The sequence below is a fragment of the Chelonia mydas genome, chromosome 27 (genome assembly GCF_015237465.2).
Source record: "Chelonia mydas isolate rCheMyd1 chromosome 27, rCheMyd1.pri.v2, whole genome shotgun sequence".
NCBI classification, from domain to species: Eukaryota; Metazoa; Chordata; order Testudines; family Cheloniidae; genus Chelonia; species Chelonia mydas.
In genome coordinates this window covers 9,064,382-9,090,936 of record NC_057860.1, presented here as the reverse complement: position 1 = coordinate 9,090,936, position 26,555 = coordinate 9,064,382, and the positions used below count along the sequence as shown (strand labels likewise).

Below are 26,555 nucleotides of genomic sequence, written 5' to 3'. Positions count from 1 at the left end.
CTGGGCAAAAAAGAACTCAGGAGCCCAGTTTCCCAGTCCCCCTGACAGCCCCTGTCCTAACTCCGCCTCAGCAGCAGATACCCGACTGAGTCTGGAGGAGACAGAGCCCAGGGATGAAGTCCCATAAGCCCCCGGTGGTCAGAAAGAGAGGAAGGCAAGGTGCAGTACCGAGACCACAATACCTCACTCTCCCACCTCCCAAAGGGAAATCGTCGATACTCACCGACCTACTCCCACCGAATCGATCAATGAAACCAGCAAGGGGCTCTAGTGACAGCATCCAAGATGGCCGGTCATGGCCTCAGAGGCAGTCTTGGCCTGCCCCAATCCATCACAGACATCAGGCTCCTTGGAATACATCGTGTCCGAATCCCCAGCGTCCCTTCAAACTTTGAGCGCCAACAGGGTCGAATCCTTCTTAATGCCCTAAACCAAGATGGCGGGCTGCCCCCCCACCTGGAAATGTCAGTGCCCACATCCAAAATGGCTGCCACCAGCGTCATCGTCAACAGAGCCTCACTCTACCTGTCCGAATCCAAGATGGCGGCGGCCGCTGGCGTGAGGCTAGATGCGAGTCACGTGACGGGGGGTGTGGACCGTGTCCCGGCGGAAGCGTGAGGGACCTAGCTGGCAACGGGGTCTGTTGGCGGTGGAGGAGCGGCCTGGCGCGGAGTGACCGTCAGCGGGATAGAACGAGAGACACGGCTGTCACCACGGAGCCCACCGGTGCTAACGCGGCGGCTACCGCCGCTTCCCGGGCCGGGGGCACCGGAGAGCAACCGCCTTCGCTGCCCCCGCCCCCACCAAGGATGCCGCGCAGGAAGGTGAGTACAGGGCCGGGCAGGCTGGAAAGGCCCTGGGGAGGGACAAGGGGTTAGACCGTGTTTGCCCCCGTTTGCCCCCCACCGAACAGCCCCCTACAGGCATGAAAACCGAGCGAAAATAGCGGCCTTCAGCCCCCGGCACCCGCCCCTCTTGCAACCTGAATGGCTCCCCAGTAGGGCCTGCTGAGCACTGATTGGTCCTCGCTGCTATCACTCATCACCCCAACGGTCATCTTTTCCCCTTCCCCCTCTTGAGGAACGTTCCGCCTTTTTGCCTTTCTGATTGGACACCTACTTGGAGACCTGGTCCTTGATTGGCTCCGCCTTACGCCACTGCTGGACGCTGATTGGACGACATTGCTGCCCGTCTCTCCCTCCCACCGTCCTCTCCCCACGCGTGCCTTGTTTCTCCCGTTCGCTTTCCCTTCCCTCCCATTCAGTCCGCCCTCCCTTAGTGGCTGGTTCTGTGGCAGCGAGGTGCACGCGGATAGGCCGGAATTTCCCGTCCGTCGCGCCCGGGGGCCGCGCCGCTTTCTCACTCATGTTTCTATTGGAGAGGATTCCTCTCCGCCCCTCCCCTCTCCCGCCGTGATTGGTTGGACGCGGCGGGGGAGCGCGCCCGAGCGAGCGGTAACGCAGCGGGGGCAAAACAAAGCGGCTGCGGCAGGGGTAGGTAGGGGCACCCCACCCCCAAGCCAGGGACAGGGGCGCAGCGCTGGATTTCGTCTCCGTTACTCCCCCAGATTGCCTTGCCCCTCCCCCCGTGGGCTCCTCTAGGGCACCCCCAGGCTAGCATTGCCTTGCGCCGCCCCCCCCCCCCCGCTATAGGCTCCTCTAGGGCACCCCCAGGCCAGCATTGCCTTGCGCCCCTCCCCGCCCCCCCGCCATAGGCTCCTCTAGGGCACCCCCAGGCCAGCATTGCCTTGCGCCCCCTCCCCGCCCCCCGCCATAGGCCTCCTCTAGGGCACCCCCAGGCCAGGATTGCCTTGTGCCCCCCCGCCCCCCGCCATAGGCACCTCTAGGGCACCCCCAGGCCAGGATTGCCTTGTGCCCCCCCGCCCCCCGCCATAGGCTCCTCTAGGGCACCCCCAGGCCAGCATTGCCTTGTGCCGCCCCCCGCCATAGGCTCCTCTAGGGCACCCCCAGGCCAGGATTGCCTTGCGCCCCCCCGCCATAGGCACCTCTAGGGCACCCCCCGGCCAGCATTGCCTTGCGCCCCCCCGCCCCCCACCATAGGCTCCTCTAGGGCACCCCCAGGCCAGGATTGGCTTGCGCCCGCCGCCGCCGCCATAGGCTCCTCTAGGGGACCCCCAGACCAGGATTGCCTTGCCTCCCCCTCCCCCACGGTGGGCTCCTCTAGGGCATCCCCAGGGCAGGATTGCCTTACTCCCCACTAGAGCATCCCCACCCTAGGGTTGCCTTACTGTCTTCTAGAGCAGTGGCTCTCCATCGTTCCAGACTACTGGACCCCCCCCTTTCAGGAGTCTGATTGGTCTTGCGCACCCCCAAGTTTTGCCTCACTTAAAAACGACTTGCTTACAAAATCAGACCTAAAACCACAAAAGTGTCACAGCCCCACTAGTATTGGAAAGTTGCTGCCTTTCATTTTTACCATATAATTATTATATAAATCAATTGGAATATAACTAGTGTCCTTACATTTCTGTGTATAGTCTATAGAGCAGTATAAACAAGTCATTGTATGAAATGTTAGTTGGTACTGGCTTCGCTAGTGCTTTTTATGTAGCCTGTTGTAAAACTAGGCAAATATCTGGCTGAGTTGATGTACCCCTTGGAAGACCTCTTTGTCCCCTCTCAAGGGTACAGTACCCCGGTTCAGAACCACTGCTCTAGAGCACCCCTGTCGCAGGATTGCCTTACTCTTCCCCCATACTCTCCTCTATACCATCCCACACAGGACTGCCTTGCTCTTCCCCCATACGGTCCTCTATAGTATCCCTTTGCATTGGGCTGCTTTAATTCCCCTCCCCAGGCACTCTCCTGTACCGCCCCGATTGCCTTAGCTCTCCCCATTCTTGTGTCTATGCCACCCTCCTACAATTGGCCTTATTTCTTCCCCCATATTTCACGGTATGTCATATATGCACCCGCAATGTGTGCTGCTTTAGATATTCCTGCTATAGTGTACCACTCCCACAGGACTGCCTTTATCTCACCCCTCCCCCATACCTCCCTCTACACTAGACCATTGTGCACTGCCAAAGCTCACCCTTGATGGACTTCATCAGCTACCCCTTATGCTCCCCTCTTTACCCCCTCAGATTCTCCTGGGCTCCTTCCCAAATCCCAGGGTTGTGTAGCTGGGACTCCCTGTATATAGGAGCATCTAGAAGACTCAAGGTGATGCACCTGCATTCATCAACCTGCCATGGCATGAAATCCTGCATGTTCACTCAGTCCTGGGCTTTCTTTCACATCACTCCTGCTCTGGACCCCAAACCCTGCTCCAGTGGGGCAAGTGAATGGTCATTTGGTCAGAACATGTAGTCTTGGGTCCCGTCTTCCCCACTGCTAACTCTGCCAGTGCTTGCACATCACTAGGATGCACTGGGCCTTGGCTCTACTTCAAGTATGTTCTTCTTAAATGAAATTGGTGCCATCTGTAGCTTTATGGACCTGATCTGTTTGCAAAAAATCTTGTATTATGGATGGTACTGTCTGATATCTCATGTTTATAGTACTAAAGCGTGCTTTTCCTCCAGAGCAAACTACCTGAATGCCATTAGTTTGTTTTTGTTGTGTATTGAAATTATCTTATTTCTAGTATTAATGCAAGTAGAAGTGCTCCTGTGCTAATGTCTGGGTCTGTGGTGTTACAGAGGAATGCAGGCAGTAGTTCAGATGGAACCGAAGACTCCGATTTCTCTACAGATCCTGAGCACACGGACAGCTCTGAAAGTGATGGCACGTCGCGAAGATCTGCCCGGGTGACCCGCTCCTCAGCCAGGCTCAGTCAGAGCTCTCAAGGTAAATGCCTTTCTTCCTAGCCCCACCAGAAGCAGCTGGCTGGGCAGTCACAGTATTCTTGGCTTGGTATTACTTAAAGGAATTTTAGTGAATCTATACCTTCACATTAGTTAATCCCATTCATTATTTTTTCTCATTGAATACAGGTGTGCCAGGGAAAGGAACAAAGGCATTGCAAGGGGGAGGGATAGCTCCGTGGTTTGAGCATTGGCCTGCTAAACCTAGGGTTGTGAGTTCAATCCTTGAGTGGGCCATTTAGGGATCTGGGGCAAAAACTGGGGATTGGCCCTGCTTTGAGCAGGGGGTTGGACTAGATGACCTCCTGAGGTCCCTTCCAACCCTGATATTCTATGATTCTAAATGAGGCTGTTCAATTTAATGATTAACCAGGGGGTTGGGAGTCTGACCTCCTATCTATTCCCTGATCTGAGAGGTAGTGTTGTCTAGTAGTTCAAGGCACTGGCAGTTGGAATCCTTAGGTTCTATTCTTAGCTTTGCCACTGATTTTCTGAGACCTTTAGAAAGTCACTTGACCTCTCTAACTCAGTTTCCTTATGTGTGTAATGGATGCTACCTACCTAATACAAACGTTTGTGATGCTCAGTTTAGTGGTTTTGGTGCACTTAAAGATTCTTAAGCGTGTAGTTATATAGAAGTGCTAAGTATCATTCACATGAAAGAAATCTTGGGAACTTTCAAAGTCGCTTGAGTTATTTTAAGGAACAGCTGTTTGTATTGTAATCAAAAGAAATGTTCAAAACATGCCTTTGCATAAAAAGGCCTGGCACACCTGGAATTCGCTGTTCTGTTAAGGCTTCATTGTAACCATATCCCTGAAACTGGACCTCAGGGCTTTTTCTCCTGAATTTTAGCTTAGTAATATCACTAAGCTCTTGGATACCATGGTGATGAGAACAGCATATAAATAACTAGACAGAAAGAGGGAAGTTGGTATTTGGAGACTTCAGGCTGCTTGGAGGTGCTCAGAAATGGAAGTTGAGGCTCTGTGCTGTGAGGAGGAGTGTATTTTCTGATTAGTTGAAAGCCTTTTGTATAATGGAGTGTAATCAATATATTGTGTCAGTAGGATATATTTTGCATGTTTCTACATTTTGGCATCTAGACTGAGGGTATGTTTTACTTTTCCAATTTCTCATAGTTGATTTAAGGACTGCTGTTCTTGGCTGACAGTAATTAAAAGGAAAAAAACATTTTTTTTTGCCGGAGAATTTGCTGCATGAGAAGGTGGTAACGCTGGAAGGTTACATGCAGGGTCCCAATTCTACTGCCTTGCACCAAAAGCAGCTGTGGTATACAGAGGGCTGATCTAACTAGTAATGAGTCTCATCTTCACAGGCAGCTTTTTCTCTTTCTCAGTGGGAGGTTGTTTGTAACCATTGGCTAAATGATGGAGTACAGAGCAAGTTGACTTTGTGCCCGATTCCTCAGATTGTTGGTGGCTCATAGTGTCTGTAAAACTGGGAAAGAGGGCAGCTTAGACAAACAGAACAGATCTCGATGCCAGTAGATGTATCAATGGTGTTGGAAGAGAGACCTTGCTGTTGGGGTCAAGCTGTCAGATGATGTTGAACCTGTAGTTTAGATTGTTGATAAGAGCAGAATCAGAGGTAATTTGACCCTGGCTTTGGGGTCAGGTGGGGAGGCAGTTTAGTGATTGGTAGTGGTTGCCCTCAATTAAATTTGTTTGTTATTTTTTTTATTAAACTAGATTCCAGCCCGGTTCGTAATCCACCATCCTTTGGCACAGAGGAGCCTGCCTATTCTACTAGGAGGGTGACCCGCAGTCAACAACAACCCACCCCTGTGACTCCAAAAAAATACCCACTCCGACAGACCCGCTCATCTGGATCGGAAACAGAGCAAGTGGTCGACTTCTCCGATAGAGGTACGGGAGCGAGGTGTGGCTCTGAATGCTTGCAAGATGATGTCAGCTGAGTGGTGTGCTTTCCCTCAGAGACGAGCCCGATGAGACTGAGCGTTTAACACAGGGCCCTAAGGATAAGGGTTTGCAGCAGGTGGCTGTGTGTTGTATGAAGTCATGTAATTCATTTCTTTGTAAGTTTCCCTTCATGCAAATCTATAACGTCTCAACTCTTATTCAGATACCAAAAATGCAGTGGATCATGACGAGTCTCCACCGCGCACCCCAACTGGGAATGCCCCCTCTTCAGAGTCTGACATAGATATATCCAGTCCAAATGTGTCCCATGATGAGAGCATTGCCAAGGACATGTCCATGAAGGATTCTGGAAGTGACCTGTCTCACCGCCCCAAGCGCCGCCGCTTCCATGAAAGCTACAACTTCAACATGAAGTGTCCCACACCTGGTTGCAACTCCCTAGGTAAAGCCAGCTCCAAGATTAGTTCCTCTCCCTTCCATTTCTGACAATGGGCTCAGTAGCCCACGTTTCACAGGGTTGAGAACCCCACTGGGTGGAGTTGCATGTCTCCGCTGCATGCACTTGATTGGGATCAGGATATTTGTTGAAATAGAAAACCACTTGGGGGGAATGGAACACGCCAGCAGTACGTACTTTTCAGGGGTGTCTTTTGGCCAGAAATGGTTGAGGGTGGTGTGGAGAAGGAAAAAATCGGCACTCTAACCATCCATTCTCAGGCTTTTCAAGTTTCTCTATCTGCACCCAGATCAGTGGAGTTCTCATGATGCACTATCACTTGTACACAAAGCTCTGCGTTTACTGCAAAATTCTCTGCAGAGTTGGGCCTGGAAGGTCAATGGAATATTCTTCTAGGTCAGTAGTTGAGATCCGTCTGTTAGTAGTGACTAGTTGCCATGCCACCTGTTGGCTCTTTGGCATACGTGGAAATAGTTTTGATCTTGTTTCAGTTTCCTCCTACACAAACTTCAGTTGCCCCCTTTTTAATAGTTTCTCAGCAAAGAAAGCAACTGAATGGGCTATGGAGTTTGAAATACCCTTTCTCACTTGAGGTGGTCAATGTGTGTCAGTGCTGTGACAGGATAGTGTGGAGGAAGCTTGCCCTGCTGCTGTCTGAACGTTGTCTGTTCTGTGAACAAATGCAATCTGTACTAAATTCACTTTGAAGCAAAATGAAAAAACCCTGTTTATATTGATATCTTGCGGTATTCTGGATGGAACATCAGTGAAATTTGTTGGTTCCAATCCTAGTAAATCCTTTTGGAATTCTTGCACCCTGCAGTGGAGGGGTGAGAGTGGAGGGGAATGGATGTGATGTGAAGGGAAAGTGATCTGTCAGAAAGAAGATGGGACTTCAGCATAAAGGCTTGGGGAAAATATAGGCTCCTGGAGGTAAGACCCTTGTTACCGCCAGAAGCGGGGTACTTGGAAGGAAGATGATCTAACCTGATAATGTGGTGTAGTGTGTATATTTTTGGGTTTCCTTTTTGGCCCCTACAGCTTATCTCTTGAATCATGAGATTTGTTCGTCCTGTTTTACGGGAATAAACTTATTTGGCCCCTCTTTGAAACCCAGCCACCATGTCTAACTACCTGATCTAAAGTTGCTTTAATTATTGGCTTTTTTACTTACTGGCTGTAAGGTTTTTTCTCTGGTTCTCCACAGGACACCTAACAGGGAAGCATGAGAGACACTTTTCCATATCAGGATGCCCACTATATCATAACCTCTCAGCAGATGAGTGCAAGGTAACTTTCTCTCCTCTTCTGTTTTCATTCTGCTTTTACAATACGAGATGTCAAGGCCTGTCATTAATACCCTGGGGTTAAACTGGTGGTTGTTATGCTCCAAGTGTAGTCTCACTTCAGACATGAAACAGCCATGCATATTTGTGTCACAATATGCATTCTGTATATTGGAATTCAAAGGGGAACTAGAAAAGACTTCTAACATGCTTTGACGGCTTTGTTCTGATTTCCAGGTGAGAGCGCAGAGCCGAGATAAACAGATCGAGGAGAGGATGCTGTCCCACAGACAGGATGACAACAACAGACATGCCACCAGACATCAGGTATGCATTCTCTGCATAAGCAGTGTTTCCCAATTCTAGGTGCAAAACCTCAATTCGGGCCTTCAGGCTTTTGTGACTAGAATTCTTGCATTCTTCTCCCTGATTCATCTTTGAGATGGGCTTTTGTCCTGGGCTCTCATGCACCATTATCCTCTCTATTGTAATCATGAGATGAGGGTTTGGAGCAGCCCAAACCCTAGTTGCTGGTGAGAGCATGGGATGTGGCTGGCCCTGATTGCTATAGGAAACATCATAATCCAGCAATCTATTATAGTTGCACGAAATAGGCTGTGGCTGTTCTGAGGGATTATTCTCCGTTAGCGCTTTTTGAAATGCAGAACAAATGTGTTTCTACAGAAACGCATTGGACAGTATACCTTCTGCTAAACCAAAGAGAAGGCCTTCAGTGGTTTATGCTTCTCAAATTTTGGACACATGGGTTGAAATCTAGATGAGTTTATCTTTGTAACAAGTTTGACCTGAGTCTGTTTCTAAGGAATACTTGTCCACATGATAAAATCCCACATAGACAGAGTATGGTTCTGTGCATTGGGATTGAGACGTACTAGCAGAGAAGTGCAGGGCCTGGGGAAGAAAGAGGACTCTGTCCTTTCCATGCCTGCGCTCTGCCTGACTCTAATCTGTGTTCTCTCATGAGCTTTGAAATTCATAAAACTCATTTAAACATTTTTTTATGGAAGATGCAGCTAGCACACATTATCAACCCATTGCTCACGTAACATACTCTATATTCTTTTATGTTGTCTTGTGATTTCATGTTGCCCTTCCTAGCTACCGGTGGCGAGCAGTCAACTGAGCCTACCCTTCAGGGGAGAAAGACTTGATGAAAGGGGGAACACATGGAATGCTGAGTCCTTTAGAACTGAAAGGATACGGGCAATGTCTGAAGTAAGCTAAGTGCATTGACTATTCCTAGTCTCTCTCTTTCAGGCACCAACAGAGAGACAGCTGCGGTACAAAGAGAAAGTAGCAGAGCTGAGGAAGAAAAGGAATGCGGGACTAACCAAGGAGCAAAAAGAAAAGTACATGGTATGACAGTAATATTTTTCTTTAGTTCCTTTCTATAGTATGCCACAAGCATATGGAGACTTGGCTTTCCACTCATTCTACAGAATGCTGGGCTAACAAGGCTGTGGCGATCAGCAGCCCAGGGTTGGCATAGATCATTCAGAGGTTTAAAGCTCCTAATATTTAATTGTTTCAGGAACACAGACAAACCTATGGCAACACCAGAGAACCCCTCTTGGAAAACCTGACTAGCGAGTATGACCTGGAGCTTTTCCGAAGAGCACAAGCACGGGCGTCTGAAGACCTGGTGAGACTCCTAATCCTTATCATGTCTGATAGCAGCAGCCTTTGCTTTTCCAAGAGCTGAACGTCCCCAGAATCTGCAGTGTTTATGCTGATAAGTGAGTGTGTGTGACAAGAGCCTCTGAACCATGCAAAGTGTAAATGGCAATAGAATGCAGAGTGAAACATCTTCAAAATAAGAGCCAAGTCAGTGGAGTTACACAAGGGCTGACTGTCTTCCTGTATTTAGGTCTTAAAAATATAACGAGTCTAGAGGTGTCTGACAACCATGAATATGTCCACGGCAGAGCTGGAGCTGTGCATTTCCAGTCTTGGACATTGCAAGAGCTCTGAGGCAAGAGAGTGATTCGGTCCCATTTATCAAGTGCTCATTTGCAGCTTTCCTCCTGTGAGAGAAGACCGATGTGTTCCTGGGCAGAATGGGCAACAGCTTCACACACTGAAACAATAGCTGAGTATTGATTAAGTTGAGAGGCTGGCCTCTTGCACAGCATTTTAAACTATCAGCCCGCTGCCATCCTGGAGTTCAGAACTGTGCCTTAAGCTAGACTGATAAGGGCTTCTTGAGATGCCACTTCCCACCCCTTAAAGCTGGTCCAGAAGCAATTTTGATGGTCTCTGGTGGTAGCTTGGGCCCACCTTGACCAGAATGGTCAATTGCCCTTTTCCCCTTGTGGGAGGGAGAAAATACAAAGTGGCATGGAGGGTAAATTTGCTTTCAAGTTAACAATACAAGGTAAGGTTGAGTGATGTGAGGTCCTGGAGATCACAGGCCATACCAGCATGACAAGAAACTTGTTAATATGTGTCAGGCTAGAGGGGAAGCATGGAAGGGCTCCTTGGGGATTTGCATTTTGTAAGATGGTTCTGGAAGAAGCTCACAGAAGGGAAATAAATGTTTGTTTTTCCCTTTCCTTTTTTATTACATTTCCGCTATTCCTTCCGCTGATAGGAGAAGTTGCGGCTTCAAGGCCAGATCACAGAAGGCAGCAACATGATTAAAACAATTGCCTTTGGCCGCTATGAGCTGGACACCTGGTATCATTCTCCCTATCCAGAAGAATATGCTCGGTTGGGACGCCTCTACATGTGCGAGTTCTGTCTCAAATACATGAAGAGTCAGACAATACTACGCAGACACATGGTAAATCCTTGGTGGTCGTTGCCCAGTTCCTTAGGCTTAGAGATCGGAAGTATAATGAAAACACATCAAAACAAAGGAGCTGTTTTGGGCTCTAGTAGTCCATTTTGGAGCCTGCCTGCCAGAATGCTAAGTGCTCTGCACAGCTTTGAAAGGAAGACAGGTTTTCTCAGGTTGCCTTAATCCCTGGGCCAGCTGGATGGACCGCAGTGGAGTAGGAGTTGGGGCTGGGAATCCAGTTTCTCATTGTAGCTGAACAGGAATGAATGTTTCCCTGTTAGGAACACTTATTTGATATCCAAGAGGCTCTTTCTGCTTTCAAAGCAGCTGCTAGAGCAGTATTGTTACCCTAACTTTGACTGTCATTTTCTTGTAGGCAAAATGTGTCTGGAAACATCCACCGGGGGATGAAATTTACCGCAAAGGCTCGATTTCGGTGTTTGAAGTGGATGGGAAAAAGAACAAGGTAACTGGAATTGCAGTGGTGGCAGAGTCTTGCTTCTGACGTTCACATTTCTAATGCACTTTATATGTCACCTGCCTCACACTGTAGAGAAGCAGGAGATGGGATGGCCTCTTTCCCTCTGATTCCAGAAGGGGTGTTAGTGCCTACACTGCCCCTTCTCTCAGTGCTAGCCGTTATCTCAGTGCACTGGTTGGTTCTTGCAACAGTGCCCCTGAATAATGTCTGTCTGCATCTTCCTTGTGGCTGTTGTTTGGCCCTCCTGCAGATCCATGGTTCCATCGGCTTGTTCACGTACAAGCACAGTCGCCGCTGTCAACTGTATGTTCGGTTCCCCTTCTGAACCTTAATGAGGACCCTCAGTTCCTGGACTCATGCCACCACTACCTGTCTCCCATACAGTTACGAATGTTATAAACTGCAGTGGAGCAGCCCAGCTCCATTGCTGGTTAGAGCATTCACAGTTGACTAGCACGTAGTGTGTACTGGCAGGTACAACTGAGGGCTTAGTCTAGTGAAGTGGTACAGTTGCCTCCAAATGGCTAGAGCCATTGCTATAGTGGAAAACCCTTCTAAGCCCTGCTAGAAACTGGATATTGAGGGGTTTTGTTGCCATGGCTAGGAATGAAGCTGTTTTGAGAAGACACTCGTTTGGTGGAAGAACAGATCTACTCTAATCTGTATTTTGTTACAGTTCCCATCCTTTCAAAAGTGGAAGGGGTTCTCTTTCAGAGATGCTGCACCATGACAAACAGGTGTGTCAGATTCTCCTTCTGCTTCCAGATCTACTGCCAAAACCTGTGCCTGCTGGCGAAGCTTTTCTTGGATCATAAGACTCTGTATTATGATGTTGAACCCTTCCTCTTCTATGTCATGACAGAAGCTGACAACACTGGCTGCCACCTGATAGGGTATTTCTCCAAGGTCAGTAGAAATCAACCACCAATATATGTAAATCCTGTATTAATGCCATAGCTTAAGACAGAGGTCATCTGTGTAGGCCCTCACTCCTCGGTTTCTACAAGTCCCAACATCCAAGTGTCCAGGAAGAGCTAAAATTTCAAAGCTAAACTACAAAAGCTTTTTCAGAAGCTTTGCTATTTAGCTTTCCTAATTGCTAGCAAAATCAAACTTTTGCAAAGAGACATTGTTATATTAAACTGTAATTCATAACCACTTGTATACAAGTTAGCTAGGATCTCATTGTGTCAAATGGAGATGAATTCCTTTGTGATAAATTTAGATTCATTTTCTAAGAGTAGTTAGCACTTCCAATGCTTTTTATCCCTAGAGCTTTATAAAGCACTTTGAGATAGGAAAATATATCTATTTTATAGATGGGGAACTGAGGAATAAAGGTGAAGTGAATTGCCCATGGCCACACCACATGTCAGTGGCAGAACTTGGGGTAAAAGTCAGGTCTCCTGTCCCATAGTCCTGTGTCTTGTCTGCTCACCCATGTTGCCTCCTTAATAGACAGAAGTGTCTCTAGGCTTTTTACTTAATGCCTGTTACATCTTTGTGAAGCACACTTCCTAGCGGTCTTTACTTAAATGCAGTTTCTGTGGTGCAATTGTCCTGAGAGAGTAAAAATTTGCAGCAAATGAAAGCCATTAGACAGTAGAATAGTCTCCCAAGGAGAGTGTTGGAAGCTCCATCTCTTAAACCACCTAAATTATGACTGGATAAAGCACTGGGGAAACATAAAGAAATATCCTGTGTTGGCCTGCGGATTACATTGTCCTAGTGGGTCTCTTCCCTCATCAAACTTTTTACTAGTGCAGTGTGTATATCATTCTTGTGCAGTGTTAACTTTATGTTGCGTGTGCAATTAAGAAGGTTGTTGGATTCAGAACAGAGATTGCTGTGCCAGCTAATGACCTGGCAGTTGTTTTAAATCAACAATCTCTTACGACAAGGCTCTATGTGCCTTCCATCCTACTCCCAGCAGTCATGAGAGTGGGGGTCCAGTTTAATGGTTAATACAGTAATAAACTCTAAGCCAGCTTGGTGGGTGGAGGACGCTCATATTGAAAGTTAATTGTCAGGCTGGCTATTACACTGCTGTTTCACTCACCTTGTGTTGCGTCAGCTGTGCTGCCTTGTTTGGCCTGCCGCAATAGCGATGTACTTGCTGTTTGTGCAGATTGGGACCTGCTGAACTCATTTCTCCCTCTTCTCGCTTTCAGGAGAAGAATTCTTTCCTCAACTACAATGTGTCTTGTATTCTGACGATGCCCCAGTACATGAGGCAGGGTTATGGCAAAATGCTCATCGACTTCAGTAAGTATATGGAAAAGTTATGGCAAAATCTTTCAGCAGTGTCTGTGAAATGAGGCAAACCCTCTATCTTCAAGAGTTCAGCTTTTGTCTCTATACTGTATTCCTTCCTTGACCTTTGAGAAGCAGAGAAATGCACAGCTGAGTCAGATAAGGTTCCTTCAAACCAAGCTTGTACATAGTGTATCAGTGCCCTTGACTCCCAGAAGAGCTGTTGAGCACACGCTTTTGCATGTGTGTTTCAGTGGGGCCATTCAGGGCAGGGTTGTAACAGATATATGGGTGCAGAAGTGGCCAATCAAAAGAAGAGCCTTTAAGATAGTTCATATCCAGGTACTGTTACTCCCTTTTAGGGAAACTTATGCTAACAAAACCTGCACAGTTGTCTCTTGTGGTTCTTTCCAAATGTGTCTCAGACCATACTGATGCAAGTCAGCAGTATTTCCTGGACTGAATTATAATTGCTCACCACTTAACAGGCTATAGTTGGTCTGTCTGCATGGAAAAAGACTTCTGAGCTGCATTTCCAGTGCTATACATAAGGTGGTAGTCAGGAGGCATTGACTTCCCCCGATTAACTATTTCTTGGTGAACTTGTGCAACACACATGTTGCTCATTGGGCATCCGTGATGACAAATCCCTGCAGTTAGCTGTAACTAGCTGACAGTCAGGAGAGAGCCTGATATACTGTTAGTAAACGTCTTCTCTTGCTCACAGGTTATTTACTCTCCAAAGTGGAAGAAAAGGTTGGCTCTCCAGAACGCCCGCTGTCTGACTTGGGCCTTATCAGCTACCGTAGTTACTGGAAGGAAGTTCTTCTTCGTTATCTGCATAATTTCCAAGGCAAAGAGATCTCTATCAAAGGTGTGTTCTAGTGCTAAATGAGCTAGTAGAGAATTTGTTCAGGAATGTTTCTGTGCTCTTTGTTCATCACCCCTTTCCCCAAACCTGCAGTGACTGACGTTTGGCCCATCTTACCCTCATGGGTGAGTTGCTTTCTCTTACTGGGGTTCTTGAAGTGACATGGCTCCTCTAGACTGCAATTAGATGGGTTTTTGTCTTGCTGTCTTACGCCACTATTTTTTAAATTTAAGCTAGGTTGCTGGGTTTTGAAGGTTCACAACGCACCCACTTGTATGCCCTTAATTAAATGTTTATTTATAAAAAGAAAAACAATGAGTGATAGGGATCAAAACAGCAGCTTGAAAGTCAGCATCATTGCACAGCTCAGTCTCCAGAAAAGCAAGACTGAATAACTAGGTACAAATGAGTAATGTTTTACACCTTTGATGCTATGCAGATCTAGTTATTAAGAATGCAGCAGGCACATGGACTGCTGCTTAGCTCATGTCTATGCTTTCAAAAATCAACCCTCACAGCCACCCCTTGGGCGATAACAATTATTCCCATTTCACAGGTGAGGAAAGTGAAGCACGGAGGTGATGCCTTGTCTAAGGTCACATAGCAAGTCAGTGACACAGCTGGGAATGGACTCCGGGCTCCCAGTACCTGCTCTTACCACTAGATAACACTGCTTCCCTAATCATTGAGCAAGCTGAAGCAGAAGAATGAGTAAGGGCATTAAAGTTAAAGATCTCAGTATTCACAAGGCATCTTGTGGATATAATTATGAAGGGTGGGTACAGCATAACATGAAGTGGTATTTGAGAACTAAACAAGTACGACAGCTGCAGTCTTGAGGGAATTCCTTGGTGGTCTGGCCTGTTGCCTTCTATCCTCTTGTGGACTGTGATCTTGTTTTTCAGAAATCAGCCAGGAGACTGCAGTGAACCCTGTTGACATCGTTAGTACTCTGCAGGCACTTCAGATGCTCAAGTACTGGAAGGGCAAACACCTGGTCTTAAAGAGACAGGTAAGACTTCTGGTGTCTGCACCTGCACTTTTAGTTTCTTACAGTTCAGCTTTGTGTGTTAGGTCCATAGGATAATATCCTATCTTAATCTACATTCCCTATGCATTGTGTTGGGTTTTCTTGCACTTTGATTGTGGTGAGGGAACTTTCTAATCTTAAAGTGAAACAAAATATCTGATAAAGTGTCAGGTGGGTCCCCAGTCTGATTTTTCCCTCCTCTCCCCGACTAGTGTAGAAATCCTCTGCTTTTTAACCACCTTCTGTGGTGGTTTTTGACATAGGGAAATTCCATTGCTAGTCTTAAGCAAGTAAATCCTCAAACCCAGCTCCCTTCTTTACTGTTTTTTTTATTTCCCCTTCCTGGGGCTCTCACCTGCAGGTGAAGACAGCCCGACCTATGTTATCAGTGGAGTTGCTAGAAAGTAATATGGGCTGCTCCATTCACAATGTGTCATCTCTGTGGTACCAAGCAGATGGTGTGCAGGTCATCTCCAAAGTGTTGGACTCACATGTGGGTTGTCCAATGGATAATTCACATCAGTTATTCTCTTTGGTTTAACCTGCCCTTTCATGCTCTCTTTCTCAGGATCTGATTGACGAATGGATAGCCAAAGAGGCAAAAAGATCAAACACCAATAAGACAATGGATCCCAGTTGTTTGAAATGGACCCCTCCCAAGGGAACTTAACTGGCCATCACTCCAGAAGCCAGTGAAGAACCCCAGCAGTAGGAAGTACCCTAGGGATCTCTGTTGTATCTGTTGCTGTTGTGATTGGCTGGTACAGTACCCTCCAGGAAGATCAGTTCCCCTTGGTACTGTTCTGGCCCAGATCTTTTGTGCACACCACAGATGCTGGTTCTGAGGAACTTTATGTCTCGGCCTCAATGAGGTTGCAAGGATTGGATCTGTATAGGACCCAAGCACTGGCCCAAGGAGTTCTGATATCTGGTACTGTACCTGTCCAGTCACTGGTCCTGCCCTCATGTTCTTATTCCAATGAGGTTGTGTTGTGTCCTATAATCTGTTTGTGTTCCTTTCTGCAGGCACTCTGCTTTCTAAGTAACGGACAGGACAGCTTCTGTGGCCTTTGAACAAGGTCTACAAATCTGTTCTCCAAATTATTCTATCAACGTTTTGTTTGGGAAAAGGGTTGTAAAACTGCATCCAAGCAGGTTCCCAACATGTTGCCAGTTTACTGACTTTAGCATTGTTATAACTAACCCTGTCTGATGAACTTCCTTACCCCATGTATCAATTAGTTTCAGTAAGACAGCATGACACCTCTTTAAAGAGAGCTTGCCCACATAATATACCGGGTCTTCATGTAACAAAAACTGACTGCTAATATTGTACACTCTGAAGCTTGCACAACTTGCACCTGTCATTGAGTGGTGTGATCATTGGTGTTACACTGGAAGAGTCCAGATTAATAGTGTGAGAGCACTGTGATATGACATACTGTTAGAGAGTAGCCCTTTTGGGTGTGGCAGGCGCTCCTGAGTTTAGTATCATGGCAGTACAGGCCTCTGAGGTCAGATATCACTAGTTTCCTTGTTGCTGGAGTTGGTGGTTTCCTTTACACATATAGAAACGAGTTTAGTGTATTTCAACTTAGTCGTTCTCCTAAAACAGTCTTTGAATTGTAGCTTTTTGAAAAGTCTCTCTCTATATTAAAGGAATAAAATGTTAATTTCAGGTGAATTTTTGATAACCTTGTCCAAACAGCCACAGCAAGTCTATAAAGCAATATCATCAGTTGTTGGATTGTCTAAAGCATACATTCTGTGCATCGACAGTGGCTCCGGTTAGCTGTATGGATGGTTGCTTTTCTGTTAACAGTACATCCTGTCTGTTCTTGTAGAACAACAGTGACCCGACCCCCCCCCCACACACACACACGCCCCTCTGCACTACCAAAAGAAACCTCCATAAAATGGCTTTCAGGTATAACCGCTGTCCTTGTTCCATGCGTTTCCTATCTATTGTCTGCAAGGGGACAGGTGTGAGGTGAGTGATAGCTGCATTTAGACCCTTCCTATGATCTCTTGTTCTGTGGTGTCTGAAATGAAGCACTTACCATGTGCTGGTAAGTAAGGGCCATTTCTTGTTAATCACCGACCGTTCCCAGTGTGGATAAGTTCTCTACAGGCCCTTTCATATTGGGCTGTGCCTTTTTCTTTGCCTCCCTAAATAAATAGATCTCGGCACAGGATTTATATCTTTGTGGGCATTACTGAGGATTGCTGTCAAGTGCCCTTGGATCCTACGTTGTAGCTGAAGACATACTCTTGGAACCATCTGGCAGGGTGGAACTCTGGGGAGTGGGGAAGAAGGCCAGTCATGTACACAAGCTAAACCCTGTTCCCCTGATGTGGTAGAATGTGCTATTCCTGTATCTACTTCTCAATAAAGCATGTTCTCTGCTCAAGTCGTCAGTTCCTTCCTTTTAGTTTTCCTGAGCAGTGGGGATTTAAGGTGGCTCTTCTGTTGAGTTGAGACTGCTTTTTCCATTCCTAACATGTAAGATTCTTGAATTTTGAACCTTCCTTTATGCTGTCATTGTAATGGGGATAGTGACTGAAGCAGACTTCAGGTTGGCTGCATTAAAAATGTCCTAGATCCTGTATTAGCTTTGTTTAGAAATGCCTCTCTGTGGTGGATGGTGCTGTTGGGAGCGTATAACTCTAATGTACGATAGCTCTAAGACCGTACTTCCAACGTTCATACCAAGTCTGACTGTAGTGGCCCCCAAAGTTGTTGTAAGAAGGGAGGAGCTTCCTAGGACTGATGGTCCTAGTTGGTTACCCTAGCCGTTCTTCCATGACCATGGCACCTTTTGGTCTCCTGTTCTCTGCTGGTGGCACACAGTTTAGCCTCCTGAGGACTGAAATGCTTTAGTCTAAGGGAAGTCTTCAGGCTTAATATACGGGTATCTGGCTGTTGATAATTAATGGGCTGTGCTATAGAGGAGGTAAAATTCAGTGATCTAATGGTTCCTTCTGGCCTTAAACTCTTTGAAACCAGACCTATTTCTTCCCCCCAGGAGAGTTTTGAAGAGCTAAGTCTCTGTCTTTTGAAGATCAAAAGTTTGAAGTTCAAGGCAGACCACAAAGATTTTGAGCCTTTGCTACAATTTCTGATTTAAATTGGAAGCTAATGAAACCACTCTGGTCCCATCTCTCTCCAGAGGTTTGCTGTGGGAAGCAAATCACCCTGGGTTCCCCTTTTTTCTGCTTCCCTCTCTTACACTCTGGTTGGGATGAGCATCTGTGCACCTACCCTGTGTTGCCATCTGCTTATGTTACTCCATGAAGAGGAAGAGCCTTTGATCAGCAAGGAGAATATATGAAACCTTGATGATGATGATGATGAGTGCATTGCCAAATAGCTCTGCTGGCATCATTTCCCCACCCTTCTCCTATAGTGGAAGGGTTGGCGATTAGAAATAAGGGAATGTCTCACCTGTCTGATACTCTTGCCATAGAAAATGACTATCGTGGAGAATTTGGCAGAGAACCATTGATCTTTGTAGCTGTACCAATAGATCATTGCCCCATTTATTAGACTACAGGGACAAGAGGAAATACTTAATGTGATGCTCAAGGCTTCTGTATGGATTGCACAATATTTGTGGGGGTGTAGAGGGGAGCGTCTCTTCTCTCTCAGCCAGCAGCTGTATGTATCTCTTGAGAGGAAGATGGTGCTGAAACACACTAATCTCTTTGAGCTGAAGCTGCTCTTGATTACTATAAAATTCTTCATACTCTTAATGGCTGAAAGTTTACTGAATGCAGTAGCCACCTAATTGCACTCTCCACCTTAGACTACAGAACACTGTGGCCTAACCTACCAGAGTGATGCACCTAACCCCCATTATAACACTGCTGAGCAATTGTTCTGTGTACAAATACAGAACAAAAAATATCTCCATCCCTGCCCAAGAAGAGGTGACTGAAAGCTTTTCAGGTGCTGCTTTTGTGCTTGCCCCAGAATGGGTGCTTATTGGATAATGAATTGAAATGGGAGATGGAGAGAAAATAAAGCTTTTGTGCCATATAAGTTGTGTACTTTAGTTACACAACTTTTATGTTCCCAATAGCTCCCTGCAGTCAGGTTATTAACTTAAAAAAACTGAAGAAAGGATACTAGATAAGTGTTCTCTTCCTCTCTCGATTTTTAAGAACTTAAATTTCAGGCTTTATCACCTCAGCAGAAATAATGCAAAAAGGAAACCAAAGTGTGTATCTGTTGGTCTACAGGAGTAAGGGACGGATGTACTAACCCTGTGCCCTGCTCCTCGAATGTGATGTAAAGAAAGCACCAACTCTTCCCAGCAAGAGCAATACATTTATACATCACAGCAGGTTGACAAAAGAAAAGACTCTAAAGTGCTTATCCGGTACTAGAAAGCACTGTGTCGCTCCGTTCCTGGGGCGTGAATAGACGTGAGCAGACGGCGTAGCTATCCTAATCTAGTGCTTGTGAAGGAAAGGAGCGGCTGCTGGTCACTGATGGAGTGTCATGCTATGGCTGCCATGCAGGAAGTGGCTGGCTGTTGTCCCAGTCCTGTGTCGAATCTGTAGGAGGAGAGAAAAACGCCTGCGTGAGGGAAGTCTGTTTGCGTTGGTTTCCAGAGTAGCGAGGGCTTGTCTACACTTGAAGTGCGATAGCAGGACAGTTGTAGCCCTGCAGCTGCACCACTGAAGCACTTCGGTGTCTGTAGATGCTGCCTGTGCCAGTGAGGGGTTCCCCCCTCACTGTGGGTAATCCACCTCCCTCAGAGGCAGTAGCTGGGTCGACGGAACAATTCTTCTGTCAACATAGTGCTGTCTACACCAGGTGTTAGGTTGGCTTAACTATGTCGCTCAGGGGGGTGGACTTTTCACATAGCTGGGTCCACCTAACTTTTTAGTATGGACCAGGTCTGAAATCCAGTTTCTGCAGGGGAGAAGACCTTCAGTCCTGATAGGAGGGGTAGCCTTTTGGTTAAGGCACAAGGCTGGGACTCCTGAACCCAGATTACTTTTCTTGGCTCTGCCACAGACTTCCTGTATGACCTTGGGCAAGTCACTCAATCTCTCTGGGGCTCAGTTTCCCATCTGCAAACTGGGGATCATTTCTCCCACTGCTTGTTGATCTTGTCTGTTGAAAATGTAAGCTCTTTCGGTCAAGGACTGTTTCTTACTATGTATCTGCACAGAGCCTCGCACACTGGGGCCCAGATCTTGATTGGGACCTCTTAAGTGCTACCCTAATACAAATAATAATTCTGGAGTAGAAAATAAATGCAAGTGGGCGTGGGTGTAAGAAGAGACCTGTGTTCCAGTAAGTTTTAGCTTCCTTCAAAATCATATAAACTGCAGCTACAAAATATTTCATGGAAGAGAAAAATGGCGACTTGGAATAACTTTGCACAGAGGGGATGAAGTCATGCTATCATGTGCAGTAGTTATTCCTAGCTTTTAGGCTGTGGTTTTATGTGGACTTAAAGGTGGGAAATGCCCCACCCCCACACCTCAGTATTTGGGAATCAGTATCTTTCTTTTAAAAACGTGCTACAAACTAATTTTGGTAGGAGAGTTGGATGAGATTTCCCAATTAGTTAATGCCAGCTGCTTCTCAAGAGATGGAGCTGGAATAGTAAATCAGCAGAATGCAGTATATATGCTGGTAAATTGCAAGAGGGCAGTTCCTTAGTGAAAGGGATTGGGAGAGGGGGTAAAAAAAACCCCTTGTGCTGCATGACTAAGACACAACTATGCACGCGCAAATGCCACAAGAGAGACTTGAACCAGTGAGCGTCTGTCTGCATCAAGCAAGGTTCTTGCAAACTCCAGCAGCTAGAGAGGATTCCTATAAATAAGTGGGCGGAGGAGGAGGACAGGTGAATAATGAGCTGAGAGCTCCCTGTCAGAATAGCTGACAGGGGAGAGAGACTGATCTCCTAAGGAGCGTCAGGCATGGGAGCTCACCCACCTCCACTGGAGGATCTTTGTCCCATGAACGTCTCTCCTTGGTGCCCTAGCACGGCAAAGAGATGCAGAGGTTGGCAAGGAGACTTTTATAAAAGTTAAACGCAGCCTATTACAGGCAGGAAAAGTAGACGGGGACCCATACCAATAGCACATTTACAGTGGAAATGAGAATTGGTCATTTCGGCTTCCTTTAGGCCTGGTTTACACACAGTTTTTGTACCAGTAAAACTATTTTTCTACCAAAATCGTTTCAAGCAGTAAAACCCATCGTCTGGCTGCAGTTTACTGATGTAAGGCATCTTTATACTGGCATTATTGCATCCACACTAGGGGAGGGTTGTACAGCTTTAACTATATGGATTTCAAACAGATACTAGCTAAAACAATACCCACACTGGGTGTAGACAAGCCCTTACTCTGTGGGTTTGTCATAGATTCCCCTGCTCCTATACTACTGTATTGTGAGCCACTGTCCATCACCGAACGGCCATACTCCAGAAGTGCAAAGAGCCTTGTGTCTCTTCCTCTGCCGCAGGCCCAGAGCCACTCTGGAGCTGAGCGAGGAGGACAGTACTGTCACTAAGAAGGGACTTTAAACCACAAAAAACTTTTGAAGCAAAGCTAGGAAGAAGAAGGAAAAAAAAAAAAAAGCTTGGACAAAGTTAGTCTGTCTGACTGACCAGGAAAGCCCGGAACTAGGTGTTGTGTTGACCTGTGCAAATAAGAATCCTTTGAGGGCAGGATGGAGGATTGGAGCTTCTCCCTGCCCCTCATTGTTTTGAAAGGTATATCCTGAGGGTGTGACTGTGAGACTGAGACCCTGGGCCACCTTAGTCCTAATCCCACTGACTCCTCCAGTGGCCATGGACAAGTCACTTCACCTCCTGCCTTAGTTTCTGTATCTGTAAAATAGGATTGGTATTTATCTGCCTTTATGGGGGCGGTAAGCAGCATGAGTATGTTTCAAGATGGGTTTTGTGCTCATCTCTCTTTCCTTTCATACAGAAGCATGTTACAGCAATCTCATTAGTAACATTTCTCCTCCCCTTAGCAACAGATCAAGGTACCGCTTAGACTCCCGTTAGGATTGGGTGGTGAAAAAGCTCATCGACCATTTTTAGGGACACAGAGGCAGGTGACTCTAAGCAAAATCAATGTGGCTGCCTCTCTGGGCTGTGGGTAGGGGTGAACATGCATCACTGGCTTTACAAACGGAAATACAAGGGTAAAAGAAACACACACTCTTATGCCCTGCCAGTGAAATATGTGGCACCCCTTTTTAAAAAGAAAGAGAGAAATGAAGGTTGGGTGTGAACACCTCGTTCTTTTCCCCTGAACCTCTCCCAAGTGATCCGTGTAAAGTCAGATATGCATTTTGCTTATTACTCTGCCCACATTCAAGAGAGATGTACAAGGTCACATGCTATAATTGAAATGGGATTCCCTCTTGAGTGATTATTTAATGTAGGAGAGGAAGAGGCAATGGGTTAATACTGTGTTGCCCGGTGCTCGGATGTAGTCTCAGCCTCGTGGAGTGGAGACCAGCAGGGACTAGTTGTTCTGTTTAGGAAGCACTCTGAGCCAAGGGAGGGCTTGTTCCTCAGAGAGGCCATTTGGTCTAGTGATTTGAGCAAGGGATTGGGAGGACGGAGACCTAAGTTCTGCTCCTAGCTCGGCTACTAACTCGCTCTGTAAGCTGAGTCAAGTCACTTTGCCTCTCTGAGCCTCAGTTTCCCCATCTCTAAAATGGGGATAATGTTGGTAACCTTTGGCTCCGCTGATAAGTGGTTTTATTGTGAAAATATGGACTCTTTGTCCAGGGCCGGCCCACAACATTTTGGCACCTGAGGCGGGGAGCTCAAATGACACTCCCATGCCCCCTCGCTTGGGCCAAAATTTAGAAACTCTGGGACCTAGTGGCGCCCCCTCCCACCCACCCCCAGTCTGGCACCTGAGGCAGCCGCCTCAGTTTGCCTCATGGTAAGGCCAGCCCTGCCTTTGTCTATCAGGGTGCCACTGATACGTTCTGAATGAAATCTCTTCAATCTCTTTCAGGCAGAACAATAGTGGTTGTCACAAAGGATCACAGAAGTGAGTGGAAAATAGAAGACCATTAGGGCTGCAGTATGAAAGCAACTGACCTCCCCTTCACCAAAAGAAAAGCCCAACAGTTCTCTTGTAGAAAGAGGGAAAGTACTAGGTCCTTGCATTGAGTGGCAGTTTGCATGCATTGGTCTGATGGGCTAAGCAAGGGTGGACGCCTGTTGTTTTAATTTCTGATAAGCACTGAACTTACCACTAGCCCGTTTTCCCATCAGGCCATAGAACTGCTGGAATTTCCCCCTTTTCACCAGCTGTGCAAAGCGCTGGAGTGAGCTGCTCTGCAAGCCCTCATCCTAGAAAGCAAAAGGGAGAGCCAAGGACAGAAGCTGAAATCCCATCTCTACTGTTAGTCATGAACAAAGAGCTGAGAGTTTGGAAGTGAAAACTTCCCTTCAAGCAGCAGCTTGGAGCATTGAGGGTGAAATAGTTAAGGGATGTGTTAGCTTGCTACACATGCAGATACTGATATCCACAGAGATTTGATAGGATTTCAACACAGCTTGACATTAATTGCCATTGCCTCAGTTCATCCCTCCATTGAACTGACTCCAGGAGATCCAATCCCTGTTGCTAGATAGTCCAGGCTATGAAATTTCTGCTCAGAGCTCAGATAATTTTAACCACTTGTGAACATTAATGATAATACAACATGCAATGGCAAAGAGTGATTTTGATCATGGCTCTTGTTAATCCTCAGGAGGCAAAGCAGGAGCCTTGCTGTATATACTTTTCAAATGAAGAGGTAAAAGAAACTCCAGTGTGTGTGTGTGGGCCCAGTTCTCCATTGCAATAGAGAATCAGGCTCAGTGTGTGCACTGCGGGGACGTGTGTGTTTCAGTGTTTGGTTTTAAACAAACTCACAATTCCTCTTTTTCTTTTGTTCCTTATTACTGAGATCTAGCATATAAGTGATTTCTGCCACTTTTAATGTAAAGATTCTCAGATGCATTAATATATGTCATGAACGTGGGTTTTTTTAACTCTAACCTCCTCATGCCCTGGAACTCTTATAGAGGGTAGGAATTAGTTCCTGTTTAATATATTGTGCTGTTAGTAAAAAGAATGTTTCAAATTAAAAAATCACAGAATTTTTGAAGGTCCATGAGCCTTCCTGCTTCAGGGCACGAGCCAACCTCTAATGGATGGGAGTCAGAAGGAAAATTTCCTGATGGACAGGTTATCCCATAACTACCTGTTAGGTTCTTGCATTTTCCTCTGAAGCAGCTGGTACTGGCCACTGTCAGGGAAAGGACAGCGAACTTATCTGATCCAGTCTGGCACTTCCTGTGTATCATTAAGACATTACAGGGTTCCATCTTTTGCTTTCAGCAATTTCCCAGTCAAATTTGCTTATAGTTTACAAATCATAAGAGGAGTTTTCAGACTACCAGGCCTGCCAACTCACCATGAGATCTGAAACTCCAAGCCATACAGGGATGGTAGTGTGGTCCAGTGGCAAGGGCACTAGACTGTGAGTCAGGATTCCTGCATTCTGGTTTCAGCTCTGCCACTGACTTGCTGTATGATCTGGGGCACATCATGGTCTCGCTCTGTGACTCAGTTTCCCCATATGTAAAGTAGGGATGAACATCATTACCTTCTTCTGTACAGTGCTTTGAGAACTACAAATGAAAAGCACTGCGTACAAGGTAAGTATAGTTGTTGTTTTTTCCCTTTTTCACCAGTAGAAAAGATTACTCGGTGGAAGCTTGCATGACAATTTAGCTGCTGATACATGGAGCAGAATATATTTTAACTTGCTGTCCCTTAGCTGCGTTGGCTAACACTTACTAGTGATAGAGAACTGAGCAGATAGGACTTGAAGGTGCTATATTTAACGTAGCCCCTTTTCTGTATGCAACTGCGCTTCAAAGCAGATACGCTGACTAGAAACATACCATATGTGGTAACGCTTCGAAGTACCTTATTTCTAATGTACCCATTGCTGTGGTGTCTAGCACCAATGGGATTGCTGATGGATCTTTTTCACTTCTTAGAAATCATTCCTTTAAAAATGTTACACACTTTTCCTTTTTAACCGGAGAAGCTTGAGGTGAAGTCACTTAACCTGTCTAGGTCTCAGTTTTCCGATTTGTAAAGTGGAGATAATAAATACCTCCCTACCTACCACACCTTCCTGGGGTGGTGTGAGTATTGTTGTTTGGAAAGGACTTCGACGAGATCAAGTCCTACATCAGTGCAAAGCATCATTGCTAGGTCTTAGTGGTCCTCCTTTGCAGGAGACTATAAAGTTAAATCAGACTGTGCTAAGATACTGAGAGAATGAATTCCCCATGCCATAAATGGCTTCAAAACACCCTCCCAGCCTTCAAAAATCGACAAAGAAAGGAAGAATAAGCTATTTACCTTCAGAGACGGGGCTGTCCAAGGGTCTTCCTCCAAACTGGGCATATCTTCCTCAAAACAGAAAATCTGTGAACACAGAAAAATCAGCAGGAAAAAAGCTCTAAAGCTTTCCATAGCTCTCGACAAAGATCCTTGTCTAAACCTCTACTGGCAAATGTTTAAATAGTTGGGTTTTAAAGAACTCTGTGAGAAGGTCGGGGCTCTTTCGTGTTCTGCTGAGGGAGTATAGAAGCGAGTTCTTGGGTTTTTTCCTCCCTCTTTTTTGTTTATTTCTGTCTTATAGCTGCACTGTAAGTTGGTAAGAGCAAGAGCTATGCACATCAGTTTCATAAGACATCAATTCCCTAATTCAGCCCCTGTTTCTGTTCTTCCTCTGTCTTGTTAAAGTCCTAGATTCTTCTTTTACCAGTCTGCAAATCTGAGCTCTATTTATCCAGATTTCTCAAAGGGATTTACCTTCCCCAGTCCAATCAATGAGCAGCTACACCTATGACCTAACGAAGTACCCAATGATTCTAGGGTAAATCTCTGAGGAGGAGGGCTTTGTACAGGAGAGGGAGGGATGCTCTCTGGTCCCCTGTCCTGCTGTCATTGATTCCCTCTTTCCATTACTCAAACCTCAAGGCAGGTTGACTGTGCTGCATGGCAAAGCTATATCCTTATGCCTTTGTAAAGGCTTCTGATAACAGATACACACACACACACTTATTCCAATGAGTGCTCTCCTTTTCCCTAATGTTTGAAACATTCCTTTTGCGCGCGCACACACACACACACACATTCATTCCAATGAAAAGAACGAGGAGTACTTGTGGCACCTTTGAGACTAACATTTATTTGGGCATAAGCTTTCGTGGGCTAAAACCCACTTCATCGGATGCATGCTGTGGAAAATACAGTCGGAAGATATATATATATATACACAGAGAACATGAAAAAATGCGTGTTGCCATACCAATTCCAATGAGACTAATCAATTAAGGTGGGCTATTATCAGCAGGAGAAAAAAAAACTTTTGTAATGATAATCAGGATGGCCCATTTCAAACAGTTGCCAAGAAGGTGTGAGTAACAGTAGGGGGAAAAATTAGCATGGAGAAATAGTTTTTACTTTGTGTAATGACCCATCCACTCCCAGTCTTTATTCAAGCCTAATTTTATGGTGTCCAGTTTGCAAATTAATTCCAGTTCTGCAGTTTCTCGTTGGAGTCTGTTTT

At 46.1% G+C, this 26,555-nt stretch overlaps 2 protein-coding genes across 3 annotated transcripts; one reads left to right on the top strand and one right to left on the bottom strand.

Annotated features, from left to right (window-relative positions):
• The first annotated feature begins 218 nt into the window (after nucleotides 1-218).
• Nucleotides 219-17,322, top strand: KAT7 (lysine acetyltransferase 7). Of its 2 annotated transcripts, none has more exons than XM_037886901.2 (15): nucleotides 219-824; nucleotides 3,665-3,812; nucleotides 5,542-5,718; nucleotides 5,936-6,175; nucleotides 7,398-7,480; nucleotides 7,714-7,803; nucleotides 8,755-8,853; nucleotides 9,029-9,139; nucleotides 10,088-10,279; nucleotides 10,653-10,742; nucleotides 11,523-11,663; nucleotides 12,929-13,022; nucleotides 13,738-13,884; nucleotides 14,787-14,893; nucleotides 15,480-17,322. In XM_037886901.2, the coding sequence occupies exons 1-15, from the start codon at nucleotides 810-812 to the stop codon at nucleotides 15,579-15,581; spliced, it is 1,836 nt and encodes a 611-aa protein (XP_037742829.1). In that variant the 5' UTR covers nucleotides 219-809; the 3' UTR covers nucleotides 15,582-17,322. The 2 variants fall into 2 exon arrangements, with proteins under 2 accessions (XP_037742829.1, XP_037742828.2); XM_037886900.2 differs by lacking the exon at nucleotides 219-824 and adding an exon at nucleotides 3,045-3,185.
• A 1,751-nt stretch (nucleotides 17,323-19,073) lies between these two features.
• Nucleotides 19,074-25,751, bottom strand: LOC102934704 (tachykinin 4). Its single transcript, XM_037886903.2, has 3 exons — nucleotides 25,340-25,751; nucleotides 23,166-23,265; nucleotides 19,074-19,471 (listed from the first exon to the last, which is right to left on the bottom strand). The coding sequence occupies exons 1-3, from the start codon at nucleotides 25,451-25,453 to the stop codon at nucleotides 19,419-19,421; spliced, it is 267 nt and encodes an 88-aa protein (XP_037742831.1). The 5' UTR covers nucleotides 25,454-25,751; the 3' UTR covers nucleotides 19,074-19,418.
• Between the last annotated feature and the right edge of the window lie 804 nt (nucleotides 25,752-26,555).